The sequence below is a fragment of the Protopterus annectens genome, chromosome 6.part0 (assembly GCF_019279795.1).
Source record: "Protopterus annectens isolate FY-2018-M chromosome 6.part0, PAN1.0, whole genome shotgun sequence".
In the NCBI taxonomy this organism is placed as follows: Eukaryota; Metazoa; Chordata; order Ceratodontiformes; family Protopteridae; genus Protopterus; species Protopterus annectens.
Genome location: NC_056737.1, coordinates 647,490,776 through 647,514,532, shown reverse-complemented (window position 1 = coordinate 647,514,532; position 23,757 = coordinate 647,490,776). Strand labels below are relative to the sequence as shown.

General features: G+C 40.2%; 1 protein-coding gene across 1 annotated transcript in view; it reads left to right on the top strand.

Annotated features, from left to right (window-relative positions):
- ERO1A (endoplasmic reticulum oxidoreductase 1 alpha) overlaps window positions 1-23,757 on the top strand; it is a gene marked incomplete at its 5' end in the record, with an annotated part of 649,578 nt that overhangs the window by 274,593 nt on the left and 351,228 nt on the right. Inside the window, 1 exon segment of the mRNA XM_044074334.1 lies at window positions 20,145-20,191. Coding sequence (XP_043930269.1) covers window positions 20,145-20,191 — 47 coding nt within the window.

The window sequence follows — 23,757 nt, the reverse complement described above, 5'->3', positions numbered from 1 at the left end:
CGTCCACTGTGGTTCGCATTGGTGAGTTATTTATATCCTTACGGGTCTTTAGTACTCTGAATGTCATTGGTCCTAAAGGATTTTTTATATTCTGAAAGTTGTACTCCTCAAGGTCAGTCTGTCCCTGCATTAGCATGTCATAATGCAGTATAGATTTTCCCATAGGCTGAATTCATCTTGTTATTCAAAACCTGGGAATAAGTATCTGCAAAACGGATGTCATACATTTTTTCAACATAATGCAAGTTATCCATGATAACCACTTCACCCCCTTTATCTGGTTTCATGATGCAGATACCAAAAGTTTTTAAGTGGTTAAGTCCATTTCTTTTTTGGTAATGTTGTGGGGTATCGTTGCCGGTTTCCTTTGCATACTGTGTCTGAGATCCACTCGTACATCCTCTCATATATGAGTAAGGTCAGATGGAGGGTTGGATTATACAGACTCATCAGTTTCAAAGTGGGTTCATTCAAATTACTGTTCCAAACGTAATACTGAAGTTTTCTAATGGACAATTTTAAGTCTATCAAGACCTCCGCAATAATATATTTTTTACTCTTAACAAAAGTGAACCTTTTAGAAAAAACATTGGCAGGATCTTGTTGTATCGTATATGAACTAAAATTAAAAACATTTTTTATTTAACATTTGTTTGCCAGGATAGTCCAACTAGACAACAAGTGTCCGTTTTCAGTGGAGTCCTGGGGAGAAAAACTCCATAAGTTTACAGAGAGAAGAGAAATTTACAAAGGAGACATTACGGAGTAGTCGCATACAGATTATAAACTTTACAGCCGTTAGTATACACTAAGAGGATATTCCCCCTTTTGGTTGAAAATACAAATGTGCAAAATATAGAATGAGAGTAGATAACCTGGTAGAGCATTCCAAGATATTTCGCAATAGAATAAGAGTATATAAAAGTTTGTTTCCATATATACATTCAAGCAAATTTACATGTAAGAGCATATACATATATACACACATATATGTATTTTATATATATATATCGATATATATATATATATATATATATATGTATATGTATATATTTATATATATATATATATATATATATATATATATATAAAATATACGCACACACACGCCTATATACAGGTTATTGCTCACACATGGATAGGTATAGTTAGTGTGTTTGTTGTCCAGGACAGATGGGGTGTAGAAATAGTGAGTGGATGAGGCTTCAGGGGGGTCAATTACAGTTGAATTGTTGGGTTGGTGAAGAGGTATGTTTTAAGAAGGCTTTTGAAGGAGGGTGTGGAGTTTTGTAGTCTGAGGTCAGGGGGGGGGTTGTTCCATATTTTTGCTATTTCATGGGCAAATAGTGATTTCCCAGAGTTGTTTTTACATGTGATGATTTCGATAAAGGCTTTGTTGGAGGGCCGAAGTTGTCTATTTGAATTGTAGTCGTTCAGCATTCCAGTCAGGTCAGGGTTTTTTTCGGGATAGTACAGACTTAGATGAGCAAGGCTGAGTTGATGGTACCTTAATAGGTTCAGAAATTCAAGCAAGTGCAAGGCTTGCAGGGAAAGGCATTGGTGGGATCAATATTTGGCATTGGTGGTGAATCTAGCGATTTTGTTGTAACAGATGGAAAGTTTATTAAGGTCAGTTGAATAAAGATTAGTTAGAATTGGGGATGCATAAAGTAGAGTAGATAGGAGGTGGGTCCTGGCTATTGCAATTCGAGATTCGGTGGTGAGATAACTTTTACAGCAATAAAGGGAACCTAGCTGTTTGTGGACTTTAGTGATGGTTGTGGATATGTGCTTTGTGAATTTGAGTTGCTGATCAATGGTAACTCCTAGGAGTTTAGCCTCAGTGACCGGGGTGATTTGGGTTTTCTTGGCGGAGAGTATAGAGAAGGTAAGGTTGCTCGTTTTAGTAGAGTGGAATAGCATTAGTTGTGTTTTCTTGAGATTTAGTACGAGTTGTTAAGCCAGTTCTCTGTCAGAAGGCTTCTTGGGGTTTTTGTTGGAGAAGTTGGATGTTGTGTGCAGAGCATATGAGACTTGTGTTGTCAGCGTATTGAACTAGATCAGCTTTAGAGGTAGCTGAGTGGAGATGGTTTGTGAAGATATTAAAAAGAAGGGATGCTAGGAATAATTTTTTGCGGCACACCTAAGGAGGTTGAGAGTGGGGGGATAGAGAGTTATGCCATTTGACAGATTGTTGGCGGTTATCTAAATAGCTTTTAAACCAGAGTAGGTTGACAGTAGTTTATTATGTGAGACTGTGTCGAATGCCGTGGATAAATCTAGGAAAGTAGCTGAAACTAATTTATCTAGATTCCTGTGGGAGTTCATAGTATTGGTGAATTTGAGTAGGGCAGTGGTGGTACTGTGGGATTGGCGAAATCCATGTTGGGTTGAGCGAAGATTGTTGGTGAGGAGATAGGAAAGGAACTGGTAATGAATACATCTTCCTAGTATTTTAGAGAGGGGTGAGTGAATTGCAGTTGGTCGATAGTTGGAAAGTTCTGAGGGGGGGCACCTTTGTGGAGTGGTATGATATGTGGTTTTCCATAGGGCTGGAACGGTGTGTTTGTGATGGATCTAATTATTAGAAATGAAATTGGATAGGCTATAGCTCAGGGTGCAATTTAGAGGTATTCGGCAGGAAGGTTATCGGCTGCAGGGGTGGTTTTTTTTTAGTTTGGCTAGGAGTTTTTGGATAGTAGAGGTAGGAACAGACTTAAGTGTTAAAGATATGGTATTGATTTGGGCCTGAAGTGGTTGTGGCTTGTTGGAGGAAGTGATGTCATTTAAGAGTGTGAGTAATGAGGAGGTGAAATAGTTATTAAAGCTGGAGGCTATGTCCAGGTCTGTACCTGTTATATTGGGGCCGGGAGTAATGGTTCTTCCGGGCTGTAGGATGTTATTTGTTGTTGCCCAGAATGTTTACAGTTTGGTACTGTATTTGTTTTGTTGAGTGATATAGTAATTTTGTTTTATCGAACGTAACCTGCTTTTTTGCTTTCTTCTGGAGCTCGTGAAAGGTTTGCCTAGGTGCGGGTGATCTGGTGTGGCACCAGGTTTTCTAGGCTTTATCCCTGGCTCATAGTAGGGCTTTTGTGGTTTTCTGGAGCCAAGGGGTGGGGTTGCTACATATCCTGAGATTTTAAAGGGGGCTAGTTGGTTGAGGAGATATAGGAATGGGGAGTTGAAGTAATCGGCTGCTTTGTCTAATGAAAGGGTTTTGATGGAAGACCAACTGCAATGTTGCAAAGCTCTTATGAAGTGGTCTCTAGGAAATTTTTTGTTAGAGCAGGCTTGTAGAAGAGAGGGAAGATAAACGTGGGGTTGTGGTCGCTCAGAGTTTGGTAGGGTGAAACATTGATGGGCAGTATTTGGTTGATTTGTGAGGATCCACTCTAGATTCTCTTTTTGTGGCCTTATCAATGCGTGTGGGAGTATCTATAAGTTAGGTGAAGTTATAGGTTAATGTGGTGGATGGTGTTCCAGTCGGTGTTTGTCACCTAGCATGATAGTTTCTTGAGGGAGGGAGTATGAGGCCCAGTGAAGTATGGATTTTAGGGTGGTTAGGTTGTCACCTTGGGGTATATAGATACCCAGTAGATTTAGGTGCTTATGTTGGTTAAGGGAGAGTTTTGCAAATTGAGTCTCTGCATTTTTGAAGTTGGGGGAATCCTTTTGGAGGAGTTGGGAGTTGTAGGTTGGTTTTGTGAAGTAGAGCTAAGCCTCCACCTCTTTTATGTAGCCGGTCTGCCCTGAGAATGTTATACCCAGGTGGGGTGATGGAATTATCTTTAATATGTGGTTTAAGCCACATCTCTGTGGTGAGAATAATATTGGGGTTATATAAGGAGATGGCAGCGTGAAGGTCTTGTATTTTATTCATGATACTGCAGCTATTCATATTTAGTATCAGTAAGTTGGTGGGTTTGTGCTTGGCTGAATAGTGATGGGTGCACGGCTCACTAGCAGGGGTTTCTGGCCCAGGGTTAGGGTGAATGTCTCCTCCTAGTAGTAGCTGGGTAGTTATATGGGTGATTAATTTTTAGGTATTGGATGATTAGCTAGTGAAATTGTAAACTTGGTTGCTTTTTAGATGGATAGAAGTGGTACATGGGAGGGACATGGTATATGGGGGGTTGGGTGTATATGTTTGGGTATATGCTTGCGTGGGGTGATAGTAATGTTGTGGGTTAGGGTGGGGGAAATGAAAATCTCCTGCTCGATTGATCACTGTCACATTGACCATTTCTGAAGAGGTAGTTTCCTGTACTACCTTTTCCATCCATTCTTCTGTCCATTACTCACCCATTCCCCTGCTAGAAATTGAGGGGGTGCTTCTGATCCATCCACTGTCCCTTCTGGGAATACTGCTTCCCCTTTAGATGCTCAAAGCGTCTGGGAGATGGAAACATTAAAGGGAGATCCATTAAATTGGAATCGCCCTGTTCCAGTTCGTCCTACATTGTCCAATGGTAGTGGTATTTCCTCTTGTTGGTGTTTTTACCACGGTTAGATTTATTACCCTCCCCAATCATACAAATATAAACCCCTCTAATTGATTAATCAATCACCTGACTTTTGTACCATGACATAATAAAAAACCTGTCATTAAAAAATACATCTCGTTAGAAAAAAGTGCCGGTTGTGGCTGTTCCTTTGCCACGAATATACTGACAGAACAAAGCTCCAAAGAATAAAGAACCGTACACTTGAATTTTAAATTTTTGAAATAATATTTAATGTCATGATTATTACCATACTATGAGGGTGACCTAAATAACTGTCTCCTTCCCTCGGCTCCTGTAAATATTCCATCTGTCAATGGCTGGAAAGTAACCCGATCCATGAAAATACGTGACCGGAGAACACTGTTCCAGTCCATGCTTAGTGGACAATAGTCAACTCAATCACTTCATCCCAGTGCATAAAATAACCGTTGAAAATATGAAATTAATAATTATTTTCCTAGAAAAAAAAATAATAAATTAGATAAATAAATTGGTTGATACCAATATACCAATATAAGTTAAAATATATTGTTATAGGCGTATGAAACATAAATATCAACAAAAAACAAGAAAAAAGTCTAATTATGGTGTATGAAATTAACCTAATCTAACAAGTACCTACAATAGAATAAAATAGACTGACAGGTAGAAGGCCTTCCAATGCACAAACATCCAAAATGGGTGTTGTTCCTTTCTATTGACATATAACCTCCTTATTAAAACTACATTCCCTTGAATATAAGGGGCAACAGTTATAATGGCCAACAGTTGTACAGAGTTGCTACCTTAGCCTCCTGCCGTTTGTAAATACATACCCATTGTATTACCTTGCTAAGCATTTCAATTTCAACAGGCATGCCAGACTGGAACACCCATTGAGTCCTGGATTGTGGCAGGCATCTAGTTTTGAGTTGCCACCACAATTCTCTACTTTGTAATAAGAGAGGTATAGACCCATCCTTCTTTGAAGTTAGCTGATCAATAACAGTAAAAGAAAAATTGTGACCTTGGTGAGCTGCTGAATGTTTGGCTAATGTGTTTTCCATCCTGCCTTTTCTGATTGCATATTGATGTTCATAAATGCGTTCCTGCAATTTTTGATCGGGTTTCCCTACATAAAAGGCAGGACAGCAAACACATTGAGCCAAATAAACAACTTGGGAACTGTTACAACTATATTTGCCATTTAAATAAAAAACTGTGTTCTGGATGGTAAAACTGAACCCTGTCTTGATATATGCACAATAACGGCACATATTACACTTGTACATACCTAATTTGCTGACAAGTGGCCTAGGTTTCCTTTGTAGAATACCTTTGATACTTAAACCTCTCCTGTAAACTACCCTTGGACGTTCTGTCAGTGTCTTACTTATGTTTTCATTTTGGAATATTAAATCCCAATTTTTTAATATGATGGTAAAGATGTTTTTAGCATCTAGGGAGTATGTTAAGATAAGGTTGTTGGAACCAAAAGGAACCTTAATCAGAGTGGTGGGCACTATGGATGGTTCTGTTTCTTTCTGCCTCAAGATAGGTACATAATACCCAGAGGTTCTTTTACCTGTGGCTTCTATAATTAATTCTCTAACTAAATCCTGAGGGTAACCTCTACTGAGAGAAAGGTTGGCAATTAAATTACATTCCTCTATAAAATCTGACTCTCTAGATTTCATCCGGGCTGCTCTAACTAGCTGGCCTTTAACGATAGATCTTTTCTGAGTGAACAGATGAAAACTCTCATAATGAACATAGCTATTAGAAAAGGATTCCTTTCGATGAATTCTGGCTACGAAGCCACCTAGCCTATAATCCTTGCTAAGATCTACATCTAAGTAGACTATTCTATCTGAAGCTATACTATGTGAATTCTAAAAATTCAGTAGTGGAATTGAAAAGTTGGGCTAAAAACAATGCGCTTGCTTCCGTTCCCTTCACCATTAAGAAGATATCGTCAAGGAAACGAGTATACAACAAAACAACCTCCTTGAATAAGGGGTTGTCCATGATGAACTCTCTGTCCCAATAGGCCATCACCATATTAGCTACACTTGCCCCACATGGGGATCCCATGGATACTCCCACTAGCTGCAAGTAATAGTTGTTGTTGAAAGATACATAATTGTTAGTTAAAATTATGTCCAATAATTCATTCACTAGTGAAATTTCAGTAATGGGAGCTCTCTTCCTAGTTAACAACACTGGGATCCATTCGAGGGCCACTGTGTGGGGAATAAATGTATAAAGGTCCCTGACATCTACCGTTAAAAAATAGATGTCCTCTCTGAATGGTATCTGGTTGACCATAGATAGGAAGGCCCAAGAATCCTTAGTAATTTGGGGTTCAGTGCTTACATATTTCTTTAAGATGGAATCCCCACAACCTTTGCTGCGGCATATGTAACACTACCCCTAACACTAACTAAAGGTCTCATAGGGGGATTCAATGGATTTTTATGGATCTTTGGGGCTCCAAATATAACTGGAATCCTATATGTAAGCAGTAAAATATAATTAAACAGATCCATGTCCGTTGAACCAGTCGTGAACATATCTCTATAATAGGAGATCACTCTGGAATTCCCTGAATTTAATTAATTCCTAGATGTTTCCTTGTAATTGTCAGTCATAAGAATCTCCTCCATTCTCCTGATATATTCTACTTCTTCCATCACCACTAAATCCGCTCCCTTGTCGGGTTGCATCACTCTAACCATTGATCCAGCTAGCAATTCCAGTAGATGCTTTTCTTCCTTACTCATATTGAATTTAGAAAAACCAGTAGGTGAAAATCTTTTAAGCGTATGTCTAATGTCTAGTTTGCAAATTTGTTCAAACGTGTAATGTGGGGAGAAGAGGTGGGTTGTATGTACTCGACAAGAGGAACTGATTCCTCTCTCTGGGGAGATTACCTAATAACAGTTGTAAATTCAACTTCCTTACAAATAATTTTAAATTGATGATAGAGGACGCCACCTCTGCTCTATTGAAGGAACAAAGGAAACGCCTTTAGCTAACAATTCCACTAACTGTTCATCGAACACATATTCAGAAAAATTATATATTTTAAAGTCCTTTTTATAGTTCGTCACTATAACACATTGGTCAGTACAGGCCGCTAAAGGAGGAATAGGATTCAGTTCTTCCTGTTCCTGAGGCGATGGTTGGTCCTCCTGGTTTGGTCCGTCCGATGGAGGGGATGAGGCTACAGTGTGAAAAGTTGATGCCTCTGAGTCCCTTTCCTCCCCTGGACCTACTTTAACTGGAACTGTCGATCTCTCACTCCTTCTTAAAGACTCATCCGTAGATGGCAGATTTAAAGCAGTATTGAAACCTGGGTTAGCATTTTCCCCTAGTGAATTATCCACTTCCTGGAACCCCTCCCCCTTCCAGGGAGAAAAAGCCAAGAAGTTACCTTGGGATGGAGGTGGTTTGGGGTATGCTGTCCCTTGTTGTTAAACTTGTATATCCGTTTTTAATTTCTTCATTTTGATAGATGTTAATTTAGATATATGTTGGTCTATACTTATAAAAGTGCAGTCGTACTCGTACTTATACCTATTAAAGTTGAAGTCATTTTTAATGTCTTCATCTAGTTTGATAATGTTCATGGAAAGATTGTCAATGGCTTGTTTGTAATGGATACCAATAAGTTTCATTAATTCTGCCCCGTGTCTCTCGAACATTTTGATTAAATCCATATGGAAGAGCTATCAATCTGTAATGGTATCCATTACAAACAAGCCATTGACAATCTTTTCCATGACTCATGTCTCAGACACTGAAGAAGGCCTAACAGCCGAAACTGGTTTGTTTATCTCCATCTTCCATCAATACATGGATTATTGTCCACTGTTTGCTAGCTCTACTATGTTTTTCAATTCCTCTGGTTTTCTGGAGCCGTGCAGTTGCCGTACGTGCAGAGGTTTGGCCAATTTTCCATTATAACTGTTGTCCCTTATATTTAAGGGAATGTAGTTTTAATAAGGAGGTTGTATGTCAGTAGAAGGGAACAACACCCATTTTGGATATTTGTGCATTGGAAGGCCTTCTACCTGACGGTCTGTTTTATTCTATTGTAGTTACTTGTTAGATTAGGTTAATTTCATACACCATAATTAGACTTTTTTCTTGTTTTTAGTTGATATTTATTTTTCATATGTCTATAACAATATATTTTAACTTATATTGGTATCAACCAATTTATTTATCTAATTTTTTTTTCTAGGAAAATAATTATTAATTTCATATTTTCAATGAGTTATTTTATGTATTTAAGTGGGCTATTGAATATATGAGAGCATATAGTTCCCCTCCAGAGAGTCATTTATTTAACTTAACTGGGATGAGCAAGACCCAACCAGGTTTTGTGTGTTTAAATCGTGTGTACTTCAGTTATGGTATATACTTACCCACATACATTATGGTGGCAGTATTAAAACATATACAGGATCTCCTTGGTATGAAAATCTGGTAACTTTTAGAGATTCAGTTAGCTTTTTGCATTCATCCCGTCTGTATGTAAGTATATTGAGCCTTAGTTTAATTCCAGGTTAGAAATATTGTCAGGTTACATCCTATTTTGACACGGTAGTGTCAAGCGTATGTATTTATCTATTTTCTAAATAGGTATTGTCAGACCCTATGACTACAGTAGTTGTTTTCAGAGATGTTTGTTTATTTTAAATAGTTAGTTTTAAATTATTTGTGACCAGTACAATAGGTACAGCGTACAGTTCACGCTGGGATGAAGTGATTGAGTTGACTATTGTCCACTAAGCATTGACTGGAACATTGTTCTCCAGTCACCTATTTTCATGGATCGAGTTACTTTCCAGCCAACGACAGATGGAATATGTACAGCAGCCGAGGGAAGGCGACATTGTTATTTAAGGTCACCCTCATAGTATGGTAATAATCATGACATTAAATATTAACGTTAAGTTGTCTATCTCGCCTTCATTCTTGCTGGTTGGGTTCGGAGCCGATCCTCGGCTCCAACTCGGCCATCTTCTAAAGCTCGAGAGCTATTTACTGGCGCGAGGCCTCCCCATATCCCACAGTGCCCGGTGCTAGATCCTCATATCTCGTTTGCCGCTTCTGCTACGAGGTTGCTTTTGCTGGCTCAGGTCGTATTTTTGTCTTTTGATAAGTTTTATATAAAAATTCTTCATATAAATAGTTAGCGCTTAGTTCTTGTTATAGTAGTTTAGTATTTTTTGTCCCTGCGTAGTTTTAGATCTATCCCATCCCCTTAAAAAACTCGTTCTTACTGTTAGAGAGTCCCCCCCCCCACACTCTTTTTATTTCTTTAAGGTAGCCGTTTTTAGTTAGAGGCTAACCCTTGTTCTCTAAAATACCTGTTGTGTTTTCATGTAGAAATAGTTGTAGTACTTTACTTTTTCTAATATATATATATATCTATATATATATATCTATATATATATATCTATATATATATATATATATATATATATATATATATATATATATACATACATACATTATAGTTATAGTGTGTGTGTTGTTAAGGTGTGGTAACTATTTTTTGTGTGTACGGTTCTTTATACTTGTTACCTACTGTTATACTATTGGCCTTTTTTTCCTGTGATTTTTCTTGTTACAGGATGTCCAAAGATACTAAGGTATCGGGATTCAAGAAGTGTGACTCATGCTGTCAGAAAATGTCTCTGACAGATGGTCACACTTCTTATGTCTACTGCTTGGGCACCCTACACCTGCAGGACTCTTGTTCGGTGTTTCACGTCTTTAGTCCAAGAGTCCTGCAGGAGCGTAGGAATAAGTTAATCCTTAGAGGATTACTAAAACCTGAAGGGTCATCTGCTAAGACTCAGCCAGGGAAACCTTCCAAGCCATCGAAGCCGTCAGCTCCCAGCTCGGAGCCGTCGGGTGTGGCGTCTGCTTCGGTTCTGTCCGGAACCGAAGTACCTGCCTCTCAGTCAGCTCCAATCCTGGTGTCGGAATCTTCAGGGATCCGAAAGCGTTCTAGGTCCCCATCCCTAGAGTCGATTCCCGGACTGTACTACGTAAACTTCTGCTCCATCTTCTACAGAAAATATTTGAGCTTTCTTTTTACTATTAAAATGCCTTTTGGCATACCTAGCATATTCAAGTAATGACTGTAACCTGCTTGTACGATGATCTACCATGTGCTTTGTAATAATGCTGTTTATAGGTGCAATACTGCCCTTTAAAAATGCATTCTTTAACTGCTGTTCATATGGGAAATCTTGTGTTTGATCTTCAGGAGCCTGCATTCCACAGTGGTTATTAAAACACTCTAATACTCTGGCATAATACCGGTCAATAGTTTCACCTTCTTGTCGGATGCATTGATTAATGGAAGTCCAGACTGCCCTAGGTTTCCATTTTTCAGAGATGCGGTCTGTAAGACCTTTTACTCTGGTGTCTAATTCTGCGCGGGGATTCCAGTTCCCACTAATCATATGCCAATCTGCCCCTACAATTTGTCTAACTACCTTTTCTACCTCTTTTCCGTTTGTTATAACTCAGCCTCATTCCTTGTAAATCTTCAGAGAATTTTCTAAAATTAACCTTTGGATGGGGGATTCCCTCAGTGGCTTTCCGGATGTCTTCCGGAGTCCAAGGTCTATACACTAAAATAGTTGGGTCCTGATTGTCTTGACCTGCCTGAGGGTTGGGTACATATATAAGTGGACATATTTCGTCTTCACTTATAGATCATGAATTTTTAACCATTTGCCTTAACTTGATACCCTCATCTGAGATGTTCTTCGTCTTCCCTTGCTGCAGTCCTGACAATTGGGTATAGTCCGCGTCCCAGTCGGCCCGAATACCAGAGTATAAGGCTGACGTCGGTCATGGCGCCTTAGACTGACGTCAGTACGTCAGGGTACTAATGCGCATGACCTACGTCATTTCCTCAGTCTTTTTTGCCGCATGGTCCGATGCAGAAGCAGTTTTGCGAGTGCAGGTTGGCGTTCTGAGATTTTCCGAAACCGGAGTTTCAGACCGAATACAGAGTTGGCTAAGTAACCCCGTTGGGGAACATTTTGGTTTTTTCTTGCCTCAGTACTTAAACGGATGTCAGAAAAAGTGAATAACTGTATTTCTTGTGGGAAGCAGATACCGCATAAGGATTATCATACATTGTGTATACCTTGTTTAGGGCCTGAGCACGACGTTGTTGGTTGCCGCTCTTGTGCTAGATTTAACAAGCGCACTATTAAGAGGAGGCTTGATTGTGCTAGGTTAGTGTTTGGGAAACGTTGCAATTATAATATGCCGTCGGATGCTCCGACGCCTGCTTCATCCAAGAAGCGCAAAGATAAAACAGTGAAGCCTAGGGGTGAGGAACCGGCAGTCCCGGACGGTTTCTATGGAGTCTCAGGCAGATACTTTACTGTTACAGGATGTGCCCTCTCAGGAGGTAGGCCAGGCTGAGGGGGCTTCTCAGGTAACTGTTCTTCCCTCTCTTCCCAAGGTTGTTAGGGCCTCTCCTTCTGTTGCCAAAGCTTCTTTTAGAGGTAGGCCAAGTTCAGTTTCTGTGGGGGCTTCTCCTAGCATTTCGGGCTCTGTGCCTAAGAAACATATGCTCAAAATGGCAGAAGATTTGATTACTCTGATTAGAGGTTCTATGCCCCCACCTGATAAGAGGCCTAGGGTGGAACAGGAGTTTGATAGTTTTGAACAGTGTTCACAGGCTTGAGTCTTCTGTGGAAGACTTGCAAGAGTTTCCTACTTATTCTGATTCTGATGTGGATGATTCCACCCTTCGGCTTCTCCTCCTGAGGATTTTTCATTTTCAGAGACTCTTCACTCCATGAGGGAGCACTTTAAATGGGAAGGCCAAGATTACTCTGACTCTAGAAAAAGGCTTAGGAATTCTTGTTTTGCCTCAGCATAGGCCCTTAGCTATTCCTCCTGTGTTGAATGTGGTGGAGGATGTTTTGCAGAGGCTTCTCTGAACCCTGACTCCTTGCCTCCTGCTCCTGTTAAGCCTGATAGGTATTATAGGGTGCCCAAGCTCATAAGTATTTGTTTAAGAGTCCCAGGGCGGACCCAGAAACTGTTTCTCAGGGGCCTAAAGGTGTTAAAGCTTCTGTGGTTAAAAATCCTGTACCCTCTGATAAAGAGGCAAGGGCTTTGGATAGGTGGGGTAAGAAAGTATATACTTCTTCCACTTTGGCCATGAGGGCGTTGAATTGTCAGTTTCATATGCTGAAATATCAGAATTATCTCCTTTCACAATTGAAATCTAAGGTGGATGCTTTGGCGGAAGGTATTGAGTGTAAAGAATTGCTGGATTTGGTTAATGTGTCTGAACAAGTGGGTAAGCATTCTTTGCAGTGTGGTTTTGATGCTGTTCAGGCCTCCTCGAGGGTGGCTGCTACTAGTTCTGTTCTTCGCAGACATGCCTGGTTGAAGGATCAGAATTTAGCTGAGCATGTTAAAACAAGGATTTTGGATGCTCCTTTACAGTCTGATGTGTTGTTTGGACCGCCTGTGGAAGCAGTTTTAAAGAAAATGGAGGACAAAGCTAAGTCTATGCAGACTGTTAAAGATTTTTGCAGGTACAGCCTCCAAGTTTAGTAGAAATTGGCCTGCTAAGGGGTGGACATATCCTGCTTATGGTTCCCAGTCTAGGGGTAGGTCTAGACGTGGTAGGGGCAGGGCTCAAGGTTCCTTTAGGCCTCGATCAGACAGTTCACCTGCTCAGACTTCTGGTGAAGGCAGGGGTCAGTCCTTTCGTAAGCAGAACCAATGACCTGCCTTTTCAGCTGCCAGTGGACTCTCGGCTGGCAGCTCCTTTGGGAGGAAGATTGTCTCTTTTCAAAGAAAATTGGGATTTAATCACTCAAGACAGATGGGTGCTGGATATCATTCATCACGGTTACAGATTTTATTTCCACACAATGCCCCTTTCAGAGGCATGCCAGATGTTCCTCCTCCACAAAGAAAAGAGGCTCACATGCAAATTTCTCAGTTACTCCAGATAGGGGCCATTCAGCCAGTCCCTGTATCAGAAAGGGGCTTCGGATTTTATTCTCGCCTGTTCCTAGTGCCAAAGAAGGGGAACACGTGGAGACCAATTTTGGATTTATCTATCCTCAACACTTATCTGGACATTCCCAAGTTCAAGATGTTGACGTTACAGCAACTGTTACCTCTGCTGGGCAAAGATCACTGGATGGTAACTTTAGATCTCAAGGAAGCTTACCTTCATGTGCCTATAAGGCTAAGTTGCAGAAAGTATCTGAGGTTTCGAACTGGAGATTTTCATTATCAGTTCTCTGCATTGCCCTTTGGCTTATCTACTGCCCAGAGTATTCACAAAGGTTCTGGCTCCAGTGATAGCTTACTTCAGGCTTCAAGGCATTCAAATCTATCCTTACCTGGACGACTGCCTGATTCTGGCTCAAGAAAAGGAACGCCTTCTACAGCATCTGGAATATGTCATAGCAGTGCTAAGATGCCTAGGGTATTCTGTGAACGAAATAAAGTCCAGTCTAGTACCCTCTCAAGACATGTGCTTTCTGGGTGTGAGACTGAATACAGCAGCCCAGATGGCCTTTTTAACCCCGGACAAACAAAAGAGTCTGTCACTTTACTTCCATCACCTATCTCATCAGTCCGTGCTGACTGCAAGGACAGTCCTTCAAGCATTAGGGTTCATGGCATCTTGTATTCTGGTGCTTCCCAATGCCAAACTGCATATGAGGAAGCTGCAATGGTATCTCAAAATGTATGGACACAGCACTGCCAAGATTTGGACACTGTCATTCAAATAATACCTTGCCTTCAAAAGGAATTCTTGTGGTGGGCTCAGGAATGTCACCTAAACAAGGGACTCTCTGTGACCCGGCCAGAGGCGAGTCAGATTTTAACGACAGATGCCTCGGACACTGCTTGGGGAGCTCATCTAAATGGAAAGTGGATACAAGACAAGTGGCCTGCCAGACTACAGCATCTACATATCAATATGAAGGAGATGTTAGCAGTCCAGTTTGCATTGATGGCGTTCAAGGAGTTACTTCTTCCAGGGCAGGTGTTGATTCTGACAGACAACACAACTGTCATGTGGTACATCAACAAGCAAGGGGAACACATTCTTATCCTCTATGCAGGCAAGCAATGATTTTATGGGAGACTGCGTTAAGCCTGCAACTGACTCTTCAGGCAAGGTTTCTGCCAGGAGCACAGAACTCCCTAGCAGATGTATTAAGCAGACAAATCATGGATCCCCACGAGTGGAAACTGGATCTTCATGTATTTCAGAAATTGACAGTGTCTTGGGGAACTCCAGACATAGATCTGTTCGCTTCTCCACTACACCACCAGCTGCCAAAGTATTGCACAAAAGGGTTTCATCACACAGCATGGAAAGTGGATGCTCTGTCTTTCAGTTGGAAAAACCTTCATGTCTATGCCTTTCCACCTCTATCTCTTCTTCCAAAGGTATTACTAAAGGTCAGACAAGACAGGCCGAGGATGATTTTGATAGCTCCAGATTGGCCTCGGCAACACTGGTACCCACTTCTAAGGAGTCTTGTGAAGAAGCCTCCATGGCCTTTACCTATGATTCCTCATCTGTTATCTCAGAAGGACGGTCATCTGCTCAATGTCAAGCTTCAATCTCTTCATCTCACAGCTTGGCATATTCTGTGTTGAAGCACGGTAGGTCTCAGCTTCCTCAACAAGTTTTAAATGTGATTATGGAAGCTAGAAGGCCTAGTACTAGGAGAGTGTACGCAGAAAAATGGAAGAGATTTTTATTTTGGAGTACAGCAAAGAATTTGGAGATTACAGAGCCTAATTTGAGTGTGGCTCTTCAATATCTTACTGAATTATTGGACAAAGGTTTGTCCTTCTCTTCCATAAAGATTCATGCTGCAGCAATTTCAGCTCACTATGTTTGTGACCCACCTTTGTTTTCGCATCCTTTGTTCAAGCAGTTTCTTAGAGGGGCAAAGAATATAAGACCCCACGTGAGAGCTCCTACTCCTGCTTGGGATCTCAATTTTGTGTTGGACAATCTTACTCTACAACCTTTTGAGCCTGCAGCTACTGCTGAATTGAAATATTTGTCATGGAAGACTGCTTTTCTGTTGGCTATTACTTCTGCAAGAAGGGTGTCTGAGTTGCAGGCCCTTATGGCAGTAGAGCCCTTTTGATTTTCCATAAGGACAGGGTATCATTACGCACTAATCCTTCCTTTATGCCTAAGGTGGTTTCTAGTGTGGCTTTAAACCAAACTATTCATTTGCCTACTTTTTGCAGATCCTCAAAATAAAGGGGAAAAGATTTTGCACACTTTAGATGTACACAGGCAATTGCGTTATTATTTGAGCAGGACTAAAGATTTTAGGCAGTCTCAGCAGTTACTTGTTTCTTTTGCTTTGAGTTCACAGGGCAAGCCTGTGTCAAAACAAACTATTTCTAGGTGGATTGGCTTTTGCATTGCATTTTTGTTACTCCCATCATGGCAAACAGGTTCCAGCTGGGAGCCTCATTCCACTAGGGCTACTAAAACAGCATTTCTAAGGGGGTGGCATACTAAGGATATTCTGGAAGCAGCTACTTGGAGTTCAGTGCATACTTTAGGCATTATCACCTGTCTATATACTCTAAGTCTAGAGCTGGTTTTGCCACAGCTGTTTTACAAGGCATGTTGTCAGCTCCTGCTACTTTATAATTTGCCAGCCTCCCTTACCTCTGCTTTGCGATTCTACCCAATTGTCAGGACTGCAGCAAGGAAGACGAAGAACATAGTACAGTTTTGTACCTACCATAAATGTAGATGCCAATCTGCCCCTACAATTTGTCTAACTACCTTTTCTACCTCTGTTTCCAGGGTGGTTGTGTAGGTGAGTTTACAGCCTTATTCCTTGTATATATTACTGTATATATTGTACATGTTAACCTTTGGTGCAGGTTGTTTCAGGACTTGTCTTTTGGGTCTTCTGACATCTGGGGCAAGAAAAGACTGAAAATAGTTGGGTCATGCGCATTGTCTTGACCTGCCTGAGGGTTGGGTACATATATAAGTGGACATATACTCTGGTATTCGGGCCGACTGGGACGCGGACTATACCCAATTGTCAGGACTGCAGCAAGGGAATCCTCTAACATCTACATTTATGGTAGGTACAAAACTGTACTTTACCTGCCTTTGTTCGGGACCTGTTCCTGGTGGGATCTCTAATAAACGGTTTTATTTTCATAATGCCTCTATCTTCAGTGACCACAGGATATCGTGGGGGTGGACTAACTTGTTCACTTGCTTCATATTCCGGTAAGGGAGGTGGAGGTGCTGATGCTATTACTAAATTATTGTCCTCCTTATCTAAAAACATTGCTTTTGAATTTTTGTTCTTTTGTTCCCTACGGTTTACTTCCTCAATCCACCTGTGTGCCTGAGGAATTCATAATTTATGTTGCTTTTTTACCCGACCTTTGGAATCTGTTTTCAGCTGTTTGACAAGTTTGATAAGCGAGGATTTTTCTAATTTCCCGTCTAATTCGTACTTATTAACCCATTTTGAATAATATTTAATATTGTCTGCGCACTGTGACTGCATGTATTTTGCGTCTTCTGTTAACGGCGGATTTTGGGGTCTTTTTGTGCAATGTTTACCCATTTTGTTCTACCCTTTTATCGTTACATAACTTTTCTTAGTTTTTTAACGTGGTACCACGGATTTTGTTATAGTCTCTTCTGAATGACTGCCTACCTATTCTGTTTCTCCTGATCTATGACAAGACAGTAATCTTTTTTGTCCTTGACTTGTAAGAAAAATACAGTCTAACAAAAAATACATATCTAGTCCCTGATCTAAAACAGAAAAAAGTAGATTCACCTTACCTGAGCCCACGTGATTGATCACCAATTCTCCGAGACCCGTCCTTCAGTCGCAGATCAGAAAGTGGCTGGCCTCTTTTGAACGACAATTCAGTCGGAGGGCTTTTCAAATAAGAAGAACCGATTTGGTTTCTTCCCCGTACGGTTTCAACCACCTGGCCCGTCTGATCCGAGGTGAAGAGAGGGTTCCGGTCCGAAGGACCAATCTGTCAAAGGAAAAAACTTCAAAGACCAATTCACGTTAGGTTCAAGCAAGGCACCCTTTATTACTTGCAGCAAGGAGACTAAGCATGTAGGCACAGGATTTGTCTGAATCATTAATGATTAGTAGGTTATACTTGTACAGTTCTCTTCCTGTCACACAGAAAATGTTACATTCTATTGCTGACGTAGTTAGACACAGCTTTCTGTATGTTCTACAGAAAATGTTGCTAGACTTATTGCTGACCAAGTTAAATTATCTGCCATTCTGCAAAACATTTTGAGAAAAACAACCTGGCCTTGGGTTTATGTCAGTCCATTTCAACATTTCAGTTCTTCTATTGTACTGTTCTAATACATGTGTTACATTTTACCTAGATTCAAGGTACATTTCTAGCTTTAGTACAAGTAATGCTGACTATGGTTTAAACTTTCAAGCATCTATTGTTTTCTTTATCAATAGCTTCTAGCAGTTGCATATTTTCTCATGCATAAGCAGAAATGAATATCCCTTTAAGTTTCATGACATTAGCAGAAATGAATTACTTCTTGTTATTTTCATGACATTAGCAGAAATAGAATGCTAAGTTTCTAATGGCTGTGCAGATTCATGCAGTGTGAACAGAATAAATGCATTAACCCTTTTAAATCTCAAATGCACTAAGCATGCATATTACTATTACCTATTACATATTTTTCTAACAGCGCACCAAACAGATGAAGATTCCTGTAGCCTAAGAATGTGATAAAGTTCTCCTAGAGCTCTTCAGAATTGGACCCTTTTATCTAAGCGCCATAATGCAAAGCTGCAAAACATTTGCTCTTCAATGCCAAATGTAAGGTACTCTGCAGAGACTCATTGTTATGAAGCAGGAGATTTAGTTATTTTTTCCACCACCTCTGATCCAGAAGGTTGTTAAAGCTCAGTAGAAAGGGTGCAATTTGATTCTTGTAATATACTTTAGACCTTACAAGATCAGACATTATATCTTGGCAGCTTCCTGTCATAAGGAAATATCTTTACAAAGGATTTAGTATTCATGCTTTATAGAGATTGACTTCATGCTGTCATTTGCTCCCTGTGACACATCCATTCCAGGTGCAGTCAGTGTTAATTGCCAAGCACCAAACTTGCCAGAGATGACATGCCCTTCTCTCCTTTAGGATGTGGGATGTAATCGAGCCTTACCCCATGAACTAAGGAACTGCAGTGTTCTTAGATTTTTCAGCACAACCCCTCTGTCTCATCAGAGTACTGCCACCTGTAATTACATCAGGGATTCACCATCGTAGAATACCCTCAACCAGCTGAATGATGATGCATATTGCTACATGTTCTGACTTTTAATGATTCTGAAGGAAGATGGCTATCTGTTGCCTATGTTGCTGCTTACCTACACTGTATACACATATTTAACCTCCTACTGTGGACATTTTTGTTCTGTCTTAGTTCATCTTGTTTCTTATGTGGCACTCTGTGAAAAGCATTGTCTTTGATGGTGAAATATTGTCTTTAATATTCAGATTTTTATTACACTTTTAATGGTAAGACCACAGAGGCTGTAGGATGTAAGTAGATGCTGTTAACTACTGGGGCTTAAAGCTTTCTCTACAGCATTTTGCTTATTAATTTTGCACATTATACAAGTGTCTCGTGTACTTTACTCTCAGGTCATAACATCTCAAAAGATCCATTTTATTTATAATGTATTCCTTTTGATACTTTCTGAAAATGCTACAAAAAACAGAAACTCAGCAACACAACAAGTCCAAGCAGTAAAACGAAGTGATATGGTCTCAACGCAGCTTTTAATATCAAACCAGCACAACAGAGCTCATTCAGTAAGCGCTTTCATCTAATGTTAGAGTTCTTCAGACTAAATAAGAACTTTCCCAAAATACGAAAAATGAAAAGTTAAGCAATACTGTGACCAAAATTAAGTGCCTGAAAAAAGCCCGAAACAAAATGCCCCAAAGAAAGCCTGTCAATGTACTACTGCTAAATGTAATAATTTTGCATGTGTTTTTGCTGGGAGGCTAGCTGCCGTGTACTGCAAAAGTGAAAGGCTGGTTTCTGTTACACCTACCACTAATGCATTAAGTCCCAAGGTCATCCAGCCTCACAGCAAAAGAAAAATAAATTTGCTCCTGTGCAATCTCAGAGTTAAAAATAAGTTTGCCAGTGGGATAAAGTAAGGTTTATTCCTCCCTGCAAGAACAGTTGCATTCCAGCATTTGGCTCCTGTGCAATCTCAGAGTTAAAAATACGTTTGCCATTGGGATAAAGTAAGGTTTGGTCCTCCCTACAAGAACAGTTGCATTCCAGCATTTAGTTTCTGTCAAAATATCTTTGTCCTTTCAACCTTTGATAGTTTTGACATGAAACCATTCCATTTTTATAGGCTGTGTCTTCTCGGCCCTTTTGACTTGCCTATTAAGGGTTTCTATTTGGCCTTTAAGCCATTGCTGATAAGAAGGAATTGCATAGTTTTTATGCTTTTTGCACTCATAGCAAGTGTAGTAAAACTGGACAGTAATTAAGGTATGTCTTTTTCTTTTCTTTTCTGTAGACCAATGTCTGTTAAACGGCCATTAAATCCTTTGGCTCCTGCTCAAGGTGAGTTCTCTACTTCACTAGTTTGTTTACAAAAACAAAAAAGTTACTAAGCAGAATTTTCATGTTTCATAGCTGAGAATTTTCTGGTTAAAATGCGTTATAAATACCAATGCTGAAACCTGAAACTTGATACAGTGCTGAATGTTGAGCTGAGCGAACAAGAACTTTGGCTACTGCTTTTATTTTTACCTCTACTTAACTGACCAGGAATGAGTGGGAACGGGATGCATATTTCTGGTTATGAATACGGGTGCAGGTAAGACATTTTTTCTTACCAAGTAGTACATTGTATACAATTTTATGTAAATTATTTTGTAAAGGATATATCAGTTGACATAAAAGAAGTTAATTTTCCACAGATTATTAGAAGAATGCCACTGCAGATTCCTCTAGTTAACAGATTCTTTGACTATTAGCTTGTGCGTCTTTAGCACATGTATTATGCGTATGTGGCTGTTTTTTCATGTATGCATGCATATAAATAGGAGAAATTAGTTTTATTGGTAAATAAAGATGCATAAAGATGCATAAATCTGCACAATATATAGTAAAGAAAAAGTGCAAACAGTAAAATATGACTGAAAAATTAATCTGTGATGATATTTTAACTCCCACTTTCTTGCAGCATTAGTAAAGCAACTGTACCTTCATTTTCCCCCTTGACTAAATCCATTCAGCTATTAGTCTCTCTTTCTCAGTCAACAAGCATGCCATGATCTTTCATAGGCAGCTAAAGTCAGAGAAGTAGGTCAACTGGCATCTCCTCAAGCAAAAACTGTGGTCCAAAAAAAGCATTGTAGCTGTAGCAAGCTGCTTGCTAGTAGAGGTGAAATAAACTCCTTACTACATCTGCTAACACACTGATTTCCTGATGACAAGCATAAATGCAGTATCAACATTCACTTGTGAAGCTGCAGTATCACCCATGGTGTTTTAAATGAATGCTTGTACTGCACTTAAACCCTTTTGGCAACTGCTGATCAGACCCCCTAACATCTTGCCCCCAGGGCAGCCCCCCTTTGCTGTACCATAGTCACGTCTCTTACTGAAATTATGTACTATACTAACATGACTGTTGACATTAAACTCTGTTATCAACTGTTTGTCTCCTCCATGCTAGGAAAATATCTAAACAGTCCTTCTTGTACAACAACAATGATTTGTAGCTGGCCAGCTCGGGGCACACGCCACAAAGGCAGCCATTGCAGACTTCTTCAGAGATGTCTCAGCTTTCAGAATGTCTGAGATAGACACTTGGCTGCCTTCTCACACTTCTCTAAGTACTGAATGTTGGACATTCGGTTTAGAAGACAGGCTGGTTTTGCATTTTTATCCTAAAAAGCGTGCTATAGCATTTCATCCTTGTCCAAGTTCAGGGACCTTCTCTCTATATTATGATTAGACTGCAGAAGTGATCATTATAGTAAACATAATATAGTTGTGTGAGGGAAATTGCTATCACCGACAGTAGATTTTTGAATAATGGTATTACTCCTGTAGTAGGTGCTCCTTTTCACCCCACCCCCACCCCCCCGGTCCTGTTTTTTTTCCCTTGCAAGCTGCACACTGGGACAGACATTTGTTGGAGAACATTGTAGATAGTGAGGATTTCTACAGTGGTGAAGAGATCATATAGTCATGTGCACATAGCACATATTCATTCCCACTTCATTGTTGCATGCTGTGTTGGGCACTCTGGGATTAGTGTAGGTGCTGGGGGCTACTATCCCCTTATCTTTCCCCTTGCTCAGTGTTTCTAATATCCCCAACCCCTGCTAGCTGGCAAGGTATTTAGGCATACTTGTTAGTGGTTCTTTGTTTCAGAAAGGAACAGAAAATCTTGCTGTTTTACCCTGCTTTTAATACTGAGTTTCCAGTTATATCCTCTGCCTGAGAGGGGAATACTGCACTAAGTCTGGGAATGTCCACTTGCTTTTGAAGTCTGACCAAAAGACTAATGCATACCTTTTACCAAGTCCAGCGTATACTTTTCTAGGGAAAGAATTCGGTTGTCTGTTTCTGTGGGTTCGCTATTTTTAACACTGTGGTGGAAAGTTACGGGGGTTCAGGTAAGTGTGTGATTGTGTGGACGTTAGGTTTAGGGTGCGGGTTACGTGAGTTAGGGTTAGGGTGCAGGTAAGGTGAGTGTGTGATAGTGATGGACCTTAGGATTAGGGTTGGGTTAAGGTACTCTTAAGAGTTGCACTTTCTTGTATGTTGTTTTTCAACCTCCTCCTGTCATGTATTTGTGCATTTTTAGGGCTCTCTTCCCTTTTGGTAAAGTTGGCCTTTAAAAGGCAGGACCTTACTTTTGCATTACTTGTATGCTTTATTGAACTAAGTGAGAATGATAGTACTTGCTGGTTATTTGCTCCCCGCTGACTGTAGGCTGCTACAGATAAGATATTTTGTCACATTTTGAGAATTCTCTGTGTACTGTATTTTATGTTTTTTGTGTATTTACTTGTTGCTGTTTTCTTATTATACAGTTTAACTGCAGATGTTATCACCCTTAATGTTTGGCTAAACCCATGTTGACCTCTATGTACATAGACATTAAGCTTTAACATTACTTCTGTATGAACATGATGTTTATATTTTATGTTTTTGATATCTGGGCTTAGCCTGCATTTGATCAAGTGCTCTACCCCCTAAGATGAAATAATAACATTTTTTTAACAGGGTGAAATGAAATGTGACAAACCATTTTTCAGTCATACCCCAAAAATGCAAGTTACAGTGCCACAGAATATCTGAAGGGAGTGCTACTTCCCAGGATTATTACATTATTCAAATTCCTATTCTGCATATACAATATCAAGGAATAAGATGTCTAAGATTGTTCACGTCCAAGTGAATAGTGTTACAGCTGATAGCAGCTTACCCCTATAAGGCATCAGAATTTCAGAAAAGAATGAAGCCAAGGTGATGTCCTGTCTTTACCGAGGAGATGAAAAATCAGTACTCTTTATTGGCAAGCTGGAAAGAACAGTATGAAATGTCTATTAAAGGTGAAGTGCTGCCTTTTAACATCAGACTCTCCATCAGTATATTTTTACACCCCATTGCAACTCTCTGCTTCCTAGAAGGCTTACTTAGGTTCATAGGTTTATACTAGGCTATCTGCCCCAAGGCATTTATAAGCCTAGCCCGAATTTTTGTGGCTTACGCCACCCCTTATATGAAAAAATACTGTACCCATTAGTTTGTTGTGCCTCTGTCCAGCAGTGACACAGAGATGATTCCCGGGGTAAACCTACGATCTCCCATCCACAGGTCAAGATTTCTCTTGAACAGAGCCAGCGAGGTGCTCTGCCTCACATGGACCGGGACTCTATTCCACAGCATAGGGAGTCTCTGAGTGATAAATCTATCCCTCCAGCACGTCCTATTTATATCCGTGCTAAGGTTTAAGTCGCTTGCTCTAGTGGTTTTGGTGGATTTGGATTTTTTGAGGTGGAGCATGTCCATTTGGACATGGCCTTGTATGTCAGGCACATGTCACCTCTGAGCAGACGGTATGCGACTGAATAGAGATGGAGTTTCTTCAATCTGGCAGCATATGA